This window comes from Eretmochelys imbricata, chromosome 1 (genome assembly GCF_965152235.1).
Source record: "Eretmochelys imbricata isolate rEreImb1 chromosome 1, rEreImb1.hap1, whole genome shotgun sequence".
In the NCBI taxonomy this organism is placed as follows: Eukaryota; Metazoa; Chordata; order Testudines; family Cheloniidae; genus Eretmochelys; species Eretmochelys imbricata.
In genome coordinates, this window is record NC_135572.1 from 141,255,985 (window position 1) to 141,276,052 (window position 20,068).

Consider the following 20,068-nt stretch of genomic DNA (forward strand, 5'->3'; position numbering starts at 1 on the left):
GGAGTAAATGGTGGATTCTCTGTCACTTGAAGTCTTTAAATCATGATTTGAGGACATTAGTAACTCAGCCAGAGGTTAGGGATCTATTACAGGAGTGTGTGAGTGAGTTTCTGTGGCCTGAGATTACAGGTGGTCAGACTGGATAATCACAGTGGTCCCTTCTGGCCTTAAAGTCAATGAGTCTACATCCATGCCTCAGTCCCCTGTCTCCCAAGCAAGACCACAGACTCTAAAAAGGTTCAAATGGAGCCTGTAGATTCCAGCATGGATAAAGTGTCCTAATTCAACAAAGTTTGGGAAAAATGCAGAGGTTCTCTATGAGGTCAAAAATTTGGGTGTAAATGGGAATGTTGTCTAGCTTATTCCACTTTGATATTGTGCAAGAACAGGCTCATCCCATCAATTTTGGTCACATAAAAGAAACTGAGTTTTATTTGCACACAGCAGGGGTGAAAGAGGTATGCAGAAGAAAGAGATGTTGTTTCTGGCCAAAAAAATCAAAGTGTCAGAGGAATATTCCAGGGAGGTGCAAGTAGCACCATTCAACAGGGACTAAGGTTAATCCTAATATAAGAGTGTGCCACTCTCCTATTGACTTAGATGGGAATTGCACCTGCTTACCTCAGGGAAAGCATGAAACTCAAGAGTGTTGGGAAAATCCACTCAGGTGTATATTAAAGTAGGACTGCCTCATATTACATTAATATTAATAGATTTTTAGCTGCTTTCCCAGCCTCAGAATTTTTGCAGTGGAACTTACTGCTTGTATGGCCTCTTCCTGGTCACCTCCAGTCTTTTTCCTGCTACAACTCCCTCTCTTCCTCCTCCTCAGTGTACAAACTATACCCAGTTTGCAGGCTAAAATAATAGCAAGTTGGTGTACGTTACCCTATTTTGTTACTTACCATGATTTTCTTATCAGCTTACATCCAACAACTACTTTCACCACCTCTGTACTTTGCTTATAAGTAGTTCTATACAATTCTGCATTGTATGTATGATACCTACATCAAGAGACGCTATGTCCCCAGGGCCGAAGAGTGCATAAAATATTTGTGAGGAAGACCAAACATGCATTAAGTGTCAGGATGTCAGCACATTTAGAAAGAGGTCAGAGAACAACAAAAATTATTAAGGAAAGCAACACATAATGAAAAACTATAAGAAATAAAATATATATAGATAGGCTCAATGATTACTAAAGTTTGGGAGAAAATGTTTGTGACATATTCTTCATAGTGATATTATGATATGATTATGACATAATTATTATGTATTTTATGCAAGATAAGTCATGTGAGGTGTCATGGGAAAAGTTACGATTTGCTGAATATGAGTATCCTATCATATCATTTTTGTATCTGAATATTGACTATATACCTATATTTCAAATGTAGTTACACCTGGGTAACGCCCATTAGACAAGATGCTTTCAGTCTAGACAGTGGGTTGGGAAGGGCCTATTCAGGGCAGTGGGCCATTAGGAAAAAAACAATATGCCTTAGGAGCAGCTTATTTCCCACCTGGTGATGAACCTTCCTGGGAACACTCCAAACAGCCTGTGAGTAATGGCTGCTATGACTCTACAAGGACATGTGCTCAGATCACATGCCGGACTCCTTGGGATGTCAGTATTTTTCCACAGACTGGCCTGGGAACCAAGCTTTGAAACAAAAGGTTCCCGCTATATGCAAAAGCTGTATAAGGCAGGGTATGACATCATCTGGTGTTCTTCATTCCCCACACAAGAGGACTCCTAGAAACACCTGAGGAACAAAGACTGAACTGGGGGAAGTGCTGGACCCAGGCTAAAGGGATTTCTAGCCTGCGAATGAAACACCTGGGGATTCCAAGCTGTAAAGCAAGTGCAGCTTGTCCCTTAAGAATCTGTGGCCTGCTTGTATCATCTCTTAGAGTGAGGATCTGCTAATTCATATCCAATCAATTTAGTATATTAAGCTTAGTTTGTGTTTTTTGTTTCTTTGATAGGTAATCTGCTTCAATCTGTTTGCTATCACTTATAATCACTTAACATTTATCTTTTGTAGTTAATAAACTTGCTTTTGCTTTATCTAAACCAATGAGTTGATGTGAAGTGTATGGGAATCTTAGCTCAGGGGCAAAGGCTGTTACATATTCCTCTCCACATTGGAGGGAGGGGGTGAACTTTCTAAGCTTACACTGTACAGTTTCCTGTGCAGTGCAAGACAGTACAATTTTGGGCTTATACTGCAGAGGAGCTGCATGCCTGGGGAGTTGGGAGTTGCCTTAGCTGTAGCCTTTCCATTGTTGATTCATTGAAGAAGCTGGACAGAAAGCCTGCAGCTAGGTGTGGCCCCACCTATATGAAGGCTGGTAAAAGTGCAGAGTGGAGGGCTTTTCAGCTTGTCACAGCAATACAGTGTGAGAGGGAGCCCAAACTGGCGGGATGGGGGGGGGGGGCGGGGGGTTTAGTGGTATCCCAGTCCCAGGTGGCACCCTGGGGAGAACCCGTCACAGTGTAAACTACCCATAAGTATCTGAAGGGTAGAAACTTCAAGAGGGAGAGAAATTGTGTTGGGCAGTTCAAGTGATATAAAGGAGTCACTACATGAAATAAGTCATAGGGAAATGTAATCTACAAATTAGGAATAATTTCCTAACAGGGAGATCTCTTCAGGTTATGGACCAGGCTCCAAAAGGGAAGCAGTGGAAAAATAATTTTTTTGGTTCATTTAAAACTGAAAAATAATTGAGTAATAACGCTGTACTGGATATATATTGAAAGGTCTTTTCCAGCTCTAATTTCTATGAGCCATATTCTCCTATCCATTCTACATTACAGATTTCTTATCAGCTGTGGAGATCTCTGTTGATATCAAGGGAGTAAATGGAGAATGTGTAATAAAGAGCCTCAAGTGTAGATCAGAGAGGACAAATTTGACCTAGAAATACTAAGCTTCACTTTCTAATCAATTTCTTTGCTAATTCAGGCTTTATTTTCCCCCTTAGTTCCCCTTAGGTCCCAATACATTTCATTATAATTTTTATCAAAAAATAAGACTAAAGCAGGAACAGTTTGTGTTTAATTTGCTTTGTATGATAGTTAAATACGTCTCCATTGGACAAAGCAGTGATCTTCCTAAGAAGCTTAATTATTAAAAGCTCCATGCTGAATATATTTGCAGTCTTGCTTTTCTTATTTTTCAGACATACAGAAAATTGCTAAAACCAAAACCAAAGAAAAAATATTCAAAACTTCCGAAAAGGCTCAATAGCTCTAAGTGCAAATGAGGAAAAAACAAACAGTGAGACCTACTCTTGATTCTGCTGTCCATTTCTATTTTCGTTGGCTCTTGAGCTGCTGTAGCTGGAGGTAATTTCTTCCCAACAGTCTGAAATAAATAAATTATTCCTCTTTAAAACCTTTATTTTCCCAGTTAAAGCTTTAGCAACAGTGCAGAAATCATGAGCAAAAAAAAACCAAAAAAAAAAGCGGGGGGGGGGGGGGAGTTACATTAAAGGGACATGGACAACTTGAAATCTAGCCAGTTTGCAGGGGGAGAAAAAAGAAAAAGGTAAAAAAGGGGTCGGGGGGAGAAAAAAGAAAAAAGATTTCAAAATAGTACTCCTACCCTAAATGCCTCTGTCAATTTGTGTGTGATTTTACAGTCACATTTTCCTGTTTTTAAAAATATTTTCCTCTTCAACGTTGCTGTGTGAAAGACCCACAGAAACAAGATGGGTAAATGGATTATACAGGGAAACTGACTTTTATAAAGTGCTGCCAAACGAAGAAATAACGTGGAAAAAAAAGAAAAAAAAATCCTCCAATTTCCTTCTATCATACTAGTATTAGGTGTAACAAGTAACAATAGGCGGTAAACAAATTTCAGACATAAATGTGCTTTTTAAGTGGACAGTGTCCCTTTTTGTCATTTTAAGTACATATATTATCTAGTTCACCAAGCAGTATAATAATGCATCATCATCAGTGTTAGACAGCTAAGCTGAAAGAACAGTATGCACACACTGCACAACCATTATTTTTCTTCACTGACCGTGATCTTTATAGATGTACATTTTTTACTTTTAATTTTGTAAATATATTATTCTAACCTACAATGAAAATTATGCCCCGGAAAGCCTGGTAATATCTGTGGTCAAGGATCTGGCTACTTTTATTGTTTGTATAACCATAGCACCTAGGAGCCCCCAGTCATGGGCCAGAACCCCACTGTGCTAGGTCAGTGGTTCTCAACGTATTTACCATTGTGGGCCACAAGCTGAGAAAGACCGTGCCAAACACACACTGGCCTGACTAGCCCTGTGCTGCCAGGGTACCCCTTCTCTTTGGGGGAAGACCCACGCCACACCGATCCCCTGCCCAGTGCCCCCTGACTCCCTATGCCCAGCACTCCCCTGCCCAGAGACACCCCCCTCAGCCTCCTGTGACCACACCGACCCCCTGCTAAGACTCCCCACAGACCCATATGCCCAGCAACCCCCCCTCCCCCCCTCCCAGAGACCCCTCCACAGAGCAGGGCCAGGAGCGGAGCCACACCCCTAGTTCCTGAGCCTATGCTGCCCAGCACCCCCCACATACTCTCACTTCCCAGAACGCCCTAACTCCCCCCCCCCCCCCCCCGCAAGAGACCCACTCTCCCGTGCCCTGCCCCACACTCACTGGCCCTGCTGGGAGATGACTGTGTTTGCCAGGCTGAGCTGGCAGCACAGCCAGGGATCGCTCTGGCCCCTGGGGAGCAGTGCAAATAATCATGCTGGAGCAGGAGTGGGGCCTGCCCAGGCTGGGCTCCCTCAGCACCCACTTGCCTGTCAGGGCCCCCTGCATTGGACTGCTGAGCTCTTCCCCTGCCACAGGGGGCTGCTTAGCCTTCCCTGCTGGCAGAAGCACTCCAGCAGGGCTGCCTGCCGCCATTTCCCCATCAGCTGTCCCCGTCCCCTGCCAGATCGGAGGAGCAGCAAGCTTTGCATTTCTTTTTTTTTTTTAGTGCATAATTGGGCAGCAGGTTGAGAACCACTGTGGTAGGTGCTGCATAAACACAGAACAAAAAGACAGTCCCTTCCCCAAAGAACTTTCAGTCTAACTATAAGACAAGAGACAACAGATGGATGTAGACAGATGGGGAAGTAAAAGTAAAACGAGACAATACTGGTTAGCAAGGCAGACAGTGATATTAGTGTACCAGCAGCTTAACCATTTTTTATAGGCCTTATGGAAAGTTTTGAGACGGATCTGAAGGAGGCTAATAAGGTAGTTCGTGGATGTTTAAGGAGAGCTCCTCTCACGCATGAAGGGCAGCATGAGAGAAAACACAAGGGTGCTTGTTTGAAAATTTAACAAGTGGGGCAATGGAGGTTGTCATCCTGAGCTGATCGGAGCCAGGATTTAACATTTCGACACTGAATGAGAGATGCTAGTTAGGGTGGGGATAGGCCATGAAGGGCCTTTGAAGTAAAGACAAACAAGCTTGTGTTTGACGCAATAGAGCGGGGACTCAAAGAGAGGGCTGATATTGCCGACATGGCAGGCTAGGAAAATGATCTTTGTAGCAACATTCTGAATAGATATTAGTGAGGCAAAACTGCATTTGTCAAGGCCAGAGAAAAGGATATTGCAGAAACCAAAATGATGAGAGACTGGATGAGAGTTTTATCTGTATGGATGGTTGGGAAAAACCGTATCTTAGAGATGTTATGCAGAAAGGATATGCAAGATTTAGACATAACCTGGATACAAGAAAATAGAGAAATCTAAGTTGAAGATGATGCCCAGGTTACTGGCCTGAGTGACAAGCAGGATGGTGGTATTGTCCACAGTGACTGAGAAAGGAAGTGGTGGGAAGGGGAGGGGAATTCAGAGCTGTGCTTGGCCATGTTGTACTAGAGCTGATAGCTAGACATTCATGAGGCGATGTCAGAGAGACGGGTTGAGATTTTAGGTCTGGAGTAGAGAAGTAGATCTGTCAGTCACCAGCATAGAGTTGGTAATTGAATTTGTTTGTGGGTGAGATTATTCAGTCATAAGGTGAAGAAGGAGAAAAGAAGGGGACCAAGGACAGAGCCCAGTGGAACCCCCATAGAAAGCTGGAGAAAGGATGGGATGGATTCTCCAAATGATACACTGAAAGATCAATTAGAAAGGTAGGATCGGAACAGAAGAGGATAGTCACAAAAGCCAAGAGAGGAAAACATTTCAAGAAGAGGAGCATGGTTGCCTGTGAGGAAGGAGGCTAACAGGCCAAGCAGGATGAGGAGGGACTGCTAGTTCTGAGATTTGGCTAGGACAAGTTCATCAGAGACTTTGGCAAGAGCAGTCTAAGGCAGAAGCTGGACTGGAGATGGTCTAGGATAGAATTGGAGAAGATGAACTCCAGACAGTACATACATTCAATGGGAGACAATAGTAGACAATACATTCAATGAGAGATTAAAGGGAGAAAGAAGATGGAGCGGTCGTTCGAGAGGCAAGTGGGGTCAACGATGGCTACATACCTCCCCACCACTTGGAACAGTATATATTTCCATATCAAAAACTCATCTATGGTTCTGCATCAAAAACAGGTAGGGGCTATATTGGAGCACATGATTTAAATCAGAGGCACAACCTTTGTGATTTCCCCCAGAGTGCTGGACCCCCGGTCCACCCCTTTCCCAAAGCCACCACCCAGCCTCTTCCCGCCTCCGCTCTGCCTCTTCCTGCCCCCGCTCCTCCCGCATGCCACTGAACTGCTGATCGCTGGGGGCAGGAGGGAGGAGCTGATCCGCGGGGCTTCCAGTGGGTGCTAAGCTATTTTTTTTCCCACGGGTGCTCCAGCACAAGTACAGTGTAAGTCACCCTAGCTCCAACAAGAGAGTCAAGGGATTTTTCAAAATTTTCTTTTTGTAATGAGAACATTACTGAAACAATTAGGAAGAAAGAAATATTTTGGCATCCATATGCTTTTTTATTTTAAACACACCATGGGTGAATCACTGACTATACACTAAAACTAAAAACAAAACCAAAAACAAAAAAAAAAACCCAATCAAAAAACCCATCCTTTTTTTGAGTTTAGCTCATGGAAAAATGTATGTATGACTAGAAACAAAAGTTAATAACAAACGTCAACTAACTGAACACAAGATGAAGCTAGTGCATTCCAGACTTATGGGGTGAGCTGGACTGGTGAGCTTCCTTCCCTCCTTCCTTGGAGGGAAGGGAGAAAGGAAGGAAAAAGAATGGCCCAAACACCACTGTCTGCTTTACTGGAAGGTCAGCCGGAAACAAAGCAGCCCCTGGCCACTTGCTCTTTGCTCAGGACAGGAGGTAGGAGAGCAGAGTGGCACAAGATACCACTTTCTTTTGCAGAAGGGGAGGACAGAAGCCGAGCCAGGCACCCTTTTTCTTAAAAAGAGAGAAGATGAGAAACTGGCCCCCATGGGTGTTTTACCCAGCGGGGAGAGGGGGAAAGGAACAGAGTAGTATACATGGAGAAGAGTTGCTGGGAGGTCAGGATGCCCTGCAACATGATCTGGTATCTGCCAAACTCATTTATTTGGGGAAGAGCAGGGAGGTCCCAGAACTCAACAACAAGGAGAGGATGAGCCCAGAATTCATTGACGTGTGTGTCAAAATTAGGGAACGTTACAAATGAAGTTTTTGAAGGGCAACGGAAATGTCTAACTGGTGATGCAGAGGGGAGGGCAGGGCCCGTTGATTTACTAGGGAGAGGAAGTGAAGCTATAACAATGTTAAGTACATAAATTTGCCTTTAGATGGGCATGTCCTGGCAGCACAGGTACTTTCCACTTATGCCTCTAGGTCTCCAGTGAAAGGTATTCAGGAAACTTTATGCAATTTGTACATACTAATACCTCTCTTCTTATTGAAAGCTTGATTCAATTGCCTTTGAGTATATTTGGGTACATAGTATCTCCATTTCTTTTTATTCTGAATATCAATAAAACTTGAATTGTTAACTTAAAAATAGATATAAGGTCAGTTTCCTCCAGTGTTTGAGACACAGGATCCTCTCTATTCCAACATAGTCAACACTCTGACTGTTTATTAGGTTTTCAGAAGAATAAAACATACAGCCAACCAAGGACATGTCTGAGAAGAATCCCACAGCAGGTGTTACTTTCACAGTTACCAATCTATAGTAAGTGAAAGGACAGAAAAGGAGTCCAGAAGAAAGATAAATCCCCCTCCCCTGCTATTTGGGCCAGAGTTCCTTCTGTCGGCTTTCTGATTTGTCTTTATGTCATCCTAGGCCCCTTCCTAGGGAAAGTTGGCAGGTCAAGTACCTCCTGAGGTCATCGGCAGGTAACAAGGACTAAGCAAATCCAACTTTCTAATTCCTGCTGATCCTGGACACATCCCTGTAGTAGTGGGTTTTCTTTCCAGCTCACAAAGGTTGCTTTTGGTCCAGATAGTTTCTCCCCTTCTCAACTCCAAAGACCAACATACCCTACCACGCTCTCTTTCACCTCTAAATAGGAGAGCTAGGCATTTTACTAAGTGTGGGAGCTGTCATGATCCCTGGGTAAGCTGGTCCATCTGAGACTCTTCTCCAGTCTCCGAGTTCACCTCTTTCAAGCGGCAGTCCCAAGCCTTCATTTCTCTTTCAGGTTGGCCCCCGCAATGCAACCACTCTTAAGAACATAAGAACGGCCATACTGGGTCAGACCAAAGGTCCACCTAGCCCAGTATCCTGTCTTCAGACGCTGTCCGATGCCAGATGCCCCAGAGGGAATGAACAGAACAGGTAATCGTCAAGTGATCTATCCCCGGTAACCCATTCCCAGCTTCTGGCAAACAGAGGCTAGGAACATCATCCCTTCCCATCCTGGCATCAATAGCCATTGATGGATCTATCCTCCATGAATTTATCTAGCTCTTTATTGAACCCTGTTATGGTCTTGGCCTCCATAACATCCTCTGGCAAGGAGTTCCACAGGTTGACTGTTCGCTGTGTGAAGAAATACTTCCTTTTGTTTTAAACCTGCTGCCTATTAATTTCATTTGGTGGCCCCTAGTTCTTGTGTTATGAGGAGTAAATAACACTTCCCTACTTACTTTCTCCACACCTATCACGACTTTATAGATCTCTGTCATATCCCGCCTTAGTCATCTCTTTTCCAAGATGAAAAGTCCCAGTCTTCTTAATCTCTCCTCATATGGCAGCCGTTCCATACCCCTAATCATTTTTGTTGCCCTTTTCTGAACCTTTTCCAATTCCAATATATCTTTTTTGAGATGGGGCGACCACATCTGCACACAGTATTCAAGATGTGGGCGTACCATGAATTTATATAGAGGCAATATGATATTTTCTGTCTTACTCTCTATCCCTTTCTTAATGATTCCCAACATTCTGTTCGCTTTCTTGACTGCGTTGAGTGGATGTTTTCAGAGAACTATCCATAATGACTCCAAGATCTCTTTCTTGAGTGGTAACGGCTAATTTAGACCCCGTAATTTTTTATGTATAGTTGGGATTATGTTTTCCAATGTGCATTACTTTGCATTTATTAACATTGAATTTCATCTGCCATTTTGTTGCTCAGTCACGCAGTTTGGAGAGATCCTTTTGTAGCTCTTTGCAGTCTGCTTGGGACTTAACTATCTTGCGTAGTTTTGTGTTATGTGCAAATTTTTCCACCTCACTGTTTACCCCTTTTTTCCAGATCATTTATGAATATGTTGAATAGGACTGGTACCAGTACAGACCCCTGGGGGACACCACTATTTACCTCTCTCCATTCTGAAAATTGACCATTTATTACTACCCTTTGTTCCGATCTTTTAACCAGTTACCAATCCATGAGAGGACCTTCCCTCTTTCCCATGACAGCTTGTTTTGCTTAAGAGCCTTTGGTGAGAGACCTTATCAAAGGCTTTCTGAAAATCTAAGTACACTAAATCCACTGAATCCCCCTTGTCCACATGCTTGTTGGCTCCCTCAAAGAATTCTAGTAGATTGGTGAAGCATGATTTCCCTTTACAAAAACCATGTTGACTCTTTTCCAACAGATTATGTTCATCTATGTGTCTGACAATTTTGTTCTTTACCATAGTTTCAACCAGTTCGCCCGGCACTGAAGTCAGGCTTACCGGCCTGTGTCAGGATCACCTCTGGAGTCCTTTTTAAAAATTGTTGTTACATTAGCTATCCTCCAGTCATTTGGTACAGAAGCTGATTTAAATATAGGTTACAGACGACAGTTAGTAGTCCTGCAATTTTACATTTGAGTTCCTTCAGAAATTTTGAGTGAATACCATCTGGTCCTCATGACTTATTACTCGGGCTGTCAATTAACTGCCATTAGCACACAGCACAATTAATACGTTAATTTTTTAAATTTGCATTAATCGCAGACCCTCTGGGTGGGAGGGCAGCATAAGCTCGCCCGACGCACCCCATGCCGGCTGCCCCACCCTGAGCTTCGCACTGCCCAGGGTGAGGTCTCCCCCTCCCAGCCCTGTGCTACTCGCAGCTGGGGCTGATCCCCACACCCCAACCCGAGCTCTGCGCCTCCCCCGCCTGAGGCTGATCCCCTCCTCCCCCAGCTCTGTGCCTCCCCCAGCTGAGGCTGATCCCCCTCCCCCGAGCTCTGCACTGCCCAGGGGTCAGCTCTGAAGCCAGCATTGCCCACCAGCAGCAAATTTCTCCAGTTTCCTGCTGGCAGGCACTGTTGCCTACAGCTGACCCGCAGGCAGCAGCCGCCTCTCTCTGCTCTGCCTTGCAGCTGGGATAAATGCCCAGGTTTGGCGAAAAAGTTGGGACGGCCAGGACAGAGCTGAAAAAGGGGACTGTCCTGGCCAAAACGGGACATATCTGCACCTTAGCCAGCCCGGGCCCTATTGTTCCCAGCTGGCCCCTCACTCCCGGGACCAATCGCCCTGTGTCGTGCCCTATTGCCTCTAGCTGGCCGCTCGCTCCGGGGGTACCCTACCGATAACATGGGCCTGGCGAGCTCAGCCTCCCTGCACCAGCCTCCCTGCAGTATGAGGAGTCCCTGAGGTAAAATCCACCCTTCTTTGAAAACAAGGGCTCACTCAGCTGAAGGGAGCCCACCTAGCTCAGTAAAAGGAGGCTAGCTGTTCTTCAAATTATTTTTTGGCCTTCCTAATGATATTTTTACACTTCATTTGCCACAGTTTATGCACCTTTCTATTTTCCTCACTAGGATTTAACTTCCACTTTTTAAAGGATGCCTTTTTCATCTCTTACTGCTTCTTTTACATTGTTCTTTAGTCACAGTGACACTTTTTTGGTTCTCTTACTATGTTTTTTAATTTGGGGGGTACATTTAAGTTGAGCCTCTTCAACTGCGTCTCAGGGTTACACCCTCCCCCGCACTTGCCAACCATAATAACTAGCAGGCCCAACGGACTTGGCACCTGCAAGAGTTTCCCTTTGGGGGGTCTGTGGACAGCAATAGTATTATTACCCATTTATGACCTTAGTGGTAAGTCAAATTCAGGATGTTGTGGGTTGTTTCCATTATGAAGATAAACTGGTGATGGTGTTAGGCATTTTTGATGCAATCCTGTTTACTTACAAGGAATGCATAAAGTCCAGTTTCCCTGAACACTGCAGGAATCGAACAACGAAAGACAGTGTCTTTGCTCGGAGTTCCAAGCCCCTTTCCAGTCAGCACCTATCCCAAAAGCGCTCTCAGGGCCATGCTCCCGGGGCTTGTTCTGACTAAGTCCTTTTTTCCTTCTGCTTCTCTGGTGTATTTTCCTCCTCCTCACAAACGCATAAAAACACACCGCTCCACCAATCAATGACTTTTCCCCTGCATTTGCTGCATCAGTCCTCAAGAAACCCCTCAGTCAACATAGCATAACTTCTGCTCAGTCTTGCCATGAGGGTCTATGTTTTGGGCAGCGGCCCCGCTTGTTTCAGCTATTACTAAACAAAGACGCATTTAACTGCTCCTTCATTTAGCCTGAATGGAAGGATGGCTGTTACACCCACTAGCTTTCTCAAAATGAAGTATGATTTATATCACCAAAAGATGCACAGCACTCCCAGGAATGGGTTTAAAATAACACAGATCTGTGCACATACTGTTATACTTTGGTTGGCATAACTAGGGTCCTACCAAATTCCACTTTGGTCAATTTCATGGTCATAGGATTTAAAAAATCGTAAATTTCATTATTTCAGCTATTTAAATCTGAAATTCCATGGTGTTGTAATTGTAGGGGTCCTGACGCAAAAAGGTGTTGTGGGAGGGTTGCAAGGTTATTGGAGGGGAGGTTGCGGTACTGCTACCATTACTTCTGCGGCGCTGCCTTCCGAGCTGAGTGGCCGGAGAGTGGCAACTGCTGGCCGGGAGCCCAACTCTGAAGGCAGAGCTGCCGCCAGCAGCAGCACAGAAGTGAGGATGGCATGGTATGTTATTGCCACCCTTACTTCTGCACTGCTGCCTGCAGAGCTGGGCCCTCAGTCAGCAGCTGCCTTTGTCTGGCCGCCCAGCTCTGAAGGCAGCAGCGCAGAAGTAAGGATGACATGGGATGGTGTTGCCGCCCTTTCTTCTACACTGCTGCTGGTGGGGCTCTGCCTTCAGAGCTGGGCACCTGGACAACAGCCGCCCAGCTCTGAAGTCAGCGCAGAAGTAAGGGTGGCAATACAGTGACACTAACCCGAAAATCACCTTGTGACCCCCCTGCAACTCCCTTTTGGGTGAGGAGCCTCAATTTGAGAAATGCTGGTCTCCCCCATGAAATCTGTACAGTACAGGGTAAAAGCACACAAGAGACCAGATTTCACAGTCTGTGACGTGTTTTTCATGGCTGTGGCTTTGGTAGGACCTAGGCATAACTCTCAAGCCCCTAAGTAGGCATTACTTAGCTTTGGGCCATCCTGTTCTCTTGGATCCAAAGTTACAACCTACTTGCTGCAGACCCCGGACTCTCAACTAGTCTGCGTCATCCTGCAGCAGCCAGATAACTTCCCACCTCTCTTTCTAAAGGGAAGACCTTTTAACTGATCAGTGCCTTTTGATCTCCAGGTTCTCACAGCAAAAGTGTTATGTAACCAGGGTTAAGTCTGAGGAGTAGCTTTTTCATGGCTATAAATCTGGCTATTGTGTTTGAGTGTTTGCTGGGATGATTCTTATCTACACCACTATTTATCCTTTTCTGCTTGTTTTCCATAACAACCCCTTTTGATCTAACTCCATAGCAAGTAACCCATCATGAACACACACGGAGAGACAAGCACAATATTCATAAAAATAATATAGATATTTCCTAGTTCTCCACAGGATCAATGACAAACACTTCTAACTTTGATTGGCAAGATCTTGATACAATTTCTCACCCTCCCCCACTTTTCCCTTACTATACTGTAAAGGAGAAACCACTTCCTGCTGGAGAGGAAAAAATTACATACGATCTTTAAGCTGTTTCGGAAACAATGATTCACACAGCAAAATGTTGACATACAATAATAGTTAGTATGAATATCAAGTATTCGCTTTCATTTTTGTTTATTCATCTCCCAAATTCACCACAACCTAAATGCTAACATTTTTATGAGGAAGGATCTCAGAGCACTAGGCAAACATTAATGAAGACTCACCATCCCTCTGAAGCAGGTAGATATTAATTAATATTTCTATTTTACAGATGGGGAAACGGAGACACAAAGCGACTTGTCTAAGATCAGAAAGGGAATTTGTTGTGGACACAGAGAGAGAACTCAGATCTCCTGCCTCTCAGCCCAGGCTGCCTCTCAACAGGCACCAGAATATATCACCAACACAAGAGTATCTTGATCTTGCCTGTCCTGTGGGGTAACAATAGTTGGATTACGTAGCTGTCAAACACAAATTCCCCATATCTTATGGCTCCAGGCTAGTGGATCCTAAAGAAGAAAGGGGAAGGAGACCTTTCCTGCACAAAAACAGCCAATCATAATAATAATACTGGCCAAGCTTTGCTGTACAGATATTGAGAGAGATGTCACAGATTTAGCAGCAACCTGCAGGCATTAATGCTTGGTTTCATGAAGCCAATACCTAGCATTAAAATAACAGGCAGTAGTTAATACAATGGGTTTCAGTGGCACTGTGAAGTCACATACACTGCATAGCCCTATCACTGCAGTCCATGCTTTTCCCAATTATCAAACTAAGATTTGCCATAAACACCGTAGAGATGGCAAGTTACCTCTCTTGTAGTCACTGTGTGATAAATAATGCTCTTTATATTATATATATATTATATATATAGATGTAAGCAGAGTCAGGATGAGCTCCACCCTGACATCTGGTGGTGAGGTGTGGTAAGTTGTAGAAAAGAACTTCAGGGGCTGATCTCATTTGCATAGGAACACCCACCCCGCCTAGAATGAGGCCATAGCTGCCCAAATGGTCACTTTGGCTGCTGTGGGATCCCCAGTGTCTCTGTTATTGGGGCAGGAAGAATAAATTGTTATTACCTTGATTATGGGAATCAAGGACAGTGGAATTGCACTTGGCCTTTTGTTATGATGGCCTTTTGTTATCAACTAAGTAGCACTCGCTAGGCAAGGGACATGGGTTCCAAAACTCTGTGAATTGAGAGGCTGGGGACAGGTATTAATACTTGGTGGCATAGACCCCCCTTGTGATGCTAATTGCACTTCCTCCTCTCTCCACTGTGGAATATCAGAGCTTATTTTGATTCCATTAGGAGTCTAGTTACAGGTTGCTGAGCTGAATTCACTTTGGGCTAACGGTGCACCAGCACTGAGGCTCACAAGCTGAAATCACAAAAGAGCTAAACTTACTAAGAGCTGAAATCACTGAGTGTTATGTTAAGTAGTGGGGAAGTCTAAAGATATATGGTGGAGCAGAGCGGCTGGTGGAGCAGAGCAGCTGGTGGGACGGTGAGCGGCACAGAGCAACTGGTGGAGCAGAGCAGTTTGTTGGATGTCTAGAGCAGCCCATGGGGTGGCTGCTAGAACAGAGCCCCATGGAGAGGTGGGGCCATCAGCTTTGGACCGCGTTAGGTGCCCCTTAAACCCCCCCGCCCCCCAATCTCCACCCAGGTTGGGAGGTAAAACTCTGCAGGTAAACTTTTGAACTCTGGGGCTGCCCTGACCAGGGACAGAGACTTTGGGGTTGTTGGACTTTGGGTTGCTGGACTCAAGAACTAAAGGGAAAGGACAAGCCCCAGTTTGCTTGGGGTGGGTTTTTGCTCATGGGTTGTGTTATGAATCCTGTTGGTGGTGTTTCCCCAATATAATGCCACATTGTTTCTTTCTGTTATTAAAAGGTGGATTAAGGTATTAGAAGGTTTTTTGTTATACTCAGACTATGTGCTTGCGAGAGGGGAAGTATTGCCCCTTGGAGGTGCCCAGCGGGGGTGGTATATATTTGTCCCAGTTCACTGGGTGGGGGCTCGAGCCGGTTTTGCATTGTGTTATTAGAATGGAACCCCTAGATACTGAACCCGGCCCTTGTTGCTGCCAACTCTGACAGGCAGAAGGGTTACATATATATAAAAAAATATAAAATTTTGGAACTGGGGTGATATCCATAAGAGTGAGGGACAACACAGGATAAAGCCAAACATAGCATGGGTAGACAACATTCAAGTATCCATCACATTGCTCCGTTAAGGTCCCTCAGCCGTCACCTGCAACACCTGAGTCTTTCTTAAAGGTGACATGCAAAAGGGAGAAAAATTTGACTTGAGCCCAGTTTTGCTTCTTTATGATTATACAGAAAGCCTGGACTTTTTTGTTTTTATGAATCTACTTGTATTTTACATTAAAAAATGAGGGCTTGTCTGCCTGAAAAATTCAGTGATGATTGGAGAACTAGTGAAATGCTGACATCACAAAAATCAAGATAGGGAAAGCTGAGCAACTGAGAAGGAAAAACTTTTTTTGAACTCCTGTATAACTTCTATGAATAATATTTTGGATAAATTGCCAATCCTACGCACTGAAAAAGCATCAGCCAGGCAAATAAAAATTGTCAGATTATCTTAAATCAAGAGAGATTTTAAAAATAATGCACTTGGTGTGGGGGTTGATTTTGTTTGTTTGGGAGTTTTTTGTTCGCTTTCTGTTTTTTGAACCATTAGGATACACTCAGGTCACATTTTCAAGCTTTATTTCAGAACTATGAGAGCCAGAAACTTATTTTTTTTTTAATGAAATGTTAGATTATCATATAGTCACATGACTCCAGGAGCTAAACACTTAATATTACAAAACTCATGATAAAATAATGTGAGTTAGCTGCACAGAAGCTGCCTTCATGAAAGATTCCACACCCACACTCCTTCAATTAAGGTGCCACAATAAACATGGTCTGAACTCTTCAACAAGACCTTCTGCACAACCAGAAAAGATTGGGTTTTGAGGGAAAAATTGATCAAGATTTTTTAAAAATATTTTACACCTTCTTTATAGATCATAAAGAATCAAAATGAGGCACAAGTCCAATGTTATAAACAATTTGCAACTCAAATGGTGTGGTGATTGTGTGATTCTGGATGCTAGCAAAGTCAAGCTCTCACTCATGATCTGCTCAGGTCAGGACTGAAGGCTCTGTTATACTCCAGCTCCGTTATATTCCAGTTAAAGGAATACAATTCCCCCTTAACATCTATGCATTAACACAGGTAGGTTTCTCATGGCATCAACTTAAGGGCTCGTCTACACTCGGAAATTTACCTGTTTAAGACCCTGTGTGGACACTTATTTCAGAATAGTAGGACTGTATCAAGGAAATACAGAACTTCTGCACCAGTTTAAGAGCCTCGCACTGTACTGTAGTGTATACCACTATCCTTCATTTAGAATTTATATTCTAAACAGCGCTGGGAGCTATTCCCCTTATGGGGGTGGGTTTTTGATAGCGCTAGGAGAGCTGTGCCGCGGCAGCGCTTTAATGTTGCCAGTCAAGACGTGCCCTTTGAGAAGAATTCTGTCTCATCTATTCAGACATTAGTGATTGTGACAAGGCCCTGCAAAGAAGAGAAAGAGGCTAGTCACACTATCTCAGAGTGCTCTCAGAAGTTCAGAAAATTCCACGGACTGGGGCACGGGGAAAGGAATGCAAAGATTCTTTGGCCATTGCTTTCCCTTTCCCCTTCAGCTACTATTTTTGAATTCTTGTTTACATGTGATGAAAAAATTGATTTTTTGCTTCAGGCACAAATCCAAGATTATTACTATAAGAGAAAACTAGGCCTTTGTTCTTTTGTATTTATTTTAATAACTCAGAAAATGAAAAAACAACAATAAAAAATCTCTGATAGGCAAATTATGAGAGAGAGGCTCTCAACTACAAAAAAGAAGCAAACAGTTACCAGTTTCTTCTAGATGTTGAATGAACAGGCGCATAAACAAGCTTCTTATCAACTAAACAGGGTGGATTTGGTGTTTGGTTTTTTTTGGTGGTGATGGGGAATACTTTTTCTATTTACATCTTAAAGGGACACAAATCTTGAAGTCTTTTAATCCTCAAATCTGAACTATTTTACATTTCAATGAAGTCCTCCAGAAATAAATGTATCCTCCTTTGTCACAGAAATTTAAAACAGAGAAGTGACTAGAATCAGTTATTCCTGTGGTATCAAACTCAGCTCTATGTGATCTGCCTTTCCATGACAGCAACACTTAGTTTTACTACCATGGGGTTTTCCTGACCCGCTGCGTGAGCTCTGCTGAAAGAACAGAGTTAACAATAACTGAAGGGTCAGTACAGTGGCACTTCAGACAGGGGGAAGTTTAATTCTCACATTTAAAAAAAAAGGCCTCAAAAAAGGAAGGAAAAGTTTCTCAGCAGAGTGGATTTAAATTCCTGACTTTCTATATAGTTGTCTCCTCTGTTCACCTGAATGGCTTCTTCCATCTACACCTCTGCCCAGCTCCACAATGGTGGAAACATCACTCTGAATGTTTCTGTGGTTATAACAAGAGAAGCACTGTTGATTATCACCTGTAAGGATGTCTTAGCCACCGATTATGTCTCTGTAAGAATGTCTTAGCCTTAATTATGTTTCTGAGCTCCTCCCTGTTGTCATGCAGGAGCTTCAAGAGGAAAGGCATTGCTTTGTCCTAGTTTAGAAAGTCATACTTGGCCGGTAAGACATGGCACTTAGTCATGCATAGTTGTAAGGAGGCAGAGAAGAAAAATTTTCTCACAAGTTCATCAAGCTATCAAGTATGTCCTTGGGGAGGGTGATCCTGGCTGGACCAGAAACTGACAGGATGTCAAATAGCTTGCAGGATTTCTCTGATTTGATGCAGATCTCTATCTCCAGAGTCTCAGCAATCCTCAAGGATCTCCTGGAAAGACGAAGTCATCCGGCACCAGTACCAGTGCTGAGGACACTGCTTCACTCAATGACAAAGAGAGTTCCTTTGGTTTCTTTGATGGTGAGATGCTGTTGTTGCTCTGTCCCTAAATCCGGTTCTTCCTTGTGCTCTGGCATAGGTGATCTGGCCAAAGGTGCTGATGAGGAGTTCGGTGGAGACCGGGCTTCTCTATACATGAGATAGTGGACCACAGTTCTCCAAATAGGCCCAGAGTGGCTTATAACAGGAATGGGGCTGACCTGTTTTGTATTGGCCAGATCAGTGGCCAGTCCTTACGAGACACTGGTGGCTGAGCCCTGTAAGGAAAGCTGCAGTCTCTCTGCAGTGTGCACCTAACCTCAGAGAAGAGGATTTTCTGTTCGAAGAGGAGAACAACATTTACCTTGGTGATGGTAAGGAGGAATACACCTCCTTTAGGGGCAATCACCAATGTATATGGTGTTTATGCCCTACCATGGGAACATGAGGAGGCACAGAACGCATGTATGGCCCAGATGGACACTAAGATTAAAAAAAAATAAAAATCAAATCTTGCATGCACTTACGGTGGGATCTACACTCACACATACTTGAAGTTTTACTTTTTAATTTCTAGGAAGATATTTCACCCAGTGCAGAGTGAAAACAAATCACAAATATTTTTTTTAACTACATGTCGCCATCCCTTTGCAGGCAGGCAAACCAGATTATCTGCAATTGCAGAATCTGAAAATATTCCAATACCACATACTACAATTGATTGCATTGAATTTTCCTGTTAAATTGCTGTTTGTTCTCGTATCCAATTAGAAGTTGTATAAACAACCAACCTGCATACAAGTTATGAATTACTGTTACTTTGCTACATACATTTCTCTGCTAGCTTTAAAAAAATTGTTTTCATGGCAAATAAATGGAACACTGATATCTTGATTCTTCCTTCTCTGGGGAAATTATTTAACACATTTAATAAATTCACAAATATGAAAAGCCTTTTAGGATGACATCTTGGCCGTACTGAAGTAAATGAGCAAAACTTCTCAACAACCAGGATTACATACACAGACATCATACTAGTGACCACATTATAGAATGATATTTGAAGCAACAGTATCTTTGTTATTTCTAAACCAAATTTCTTCAAACATGTCAAAGCTCCTTAACTTCACTAAAGACTAAATTCAGGGCAAGTATAATATTTGAAAGTTAAACAATTTTGAAATCCGAGCATATACACACAAAATAGCTACAAATGTCAAGATATGCATAAACAGAATTCTTTTTATTCTATTAAAATTCACCTTTGAAATTGAAACACATGAAAAATTTCAGGCCAGAAGTTATTTTCAGAGACTACTATAAGCAGTTGAAAATAAACACAAACTAGATTATTCCACAACTAGAGAAACTACCACAGTGCTATAAGTCTCATTCAAAATTGTGTGAAACAAGTTGTGATCATATCAGATCACCTTCAGTCCTGTCGAAATAAAGTGCTGGATGTCAGAGCATCTTATACTTCCCTGTCTGACACACACAGATCCACCTTTTGCACATCTGAATCCAAGCGGACGAGCAAGCAGAAAAGCAAAAAAATAACAAGCCACGGAGAGAGCTCCAGATTAGATGACTATTAGAACAAAGCAGGATTTTGTTGGGGTTCTCCATTTCTGGGCAGCGTCAGTTGCTTGTTCATCAGGGTCAAATCTAAGCATTGTTTTCTCCTCCAGTGAAAAAAGATAAACTGCTGTCTTTCATCAGGTAAA

General features: G+C 43.3%; 1 protein-coding gene across 3 annotated transcripts in view; it reads right to left on the reverse strand.

The window, feature by feature from the left end:
• The window catches only part of SH3KBP1 (SH3 domain containing kinase binding protein 1), a 339,163-nt gene that overhangs the window by 88,159 nt on the left and 230,936 nt on the right, over positions 1–20,068 (reverse strand). For all 3 annotated transcript variants that reach the window (XM_077807185.1, XM_077807184.1, XM_077807186.1), the window contains one exon: positions 3,299–3,374. In XM_077807185.1, coding sequence (XP_077663311.1) covers positions 3,299–3,374 — 76 coding nt within the window. The remainder of the gene's footprint in view (positions 1–3,298; positions 3,375–20,068) is intronic.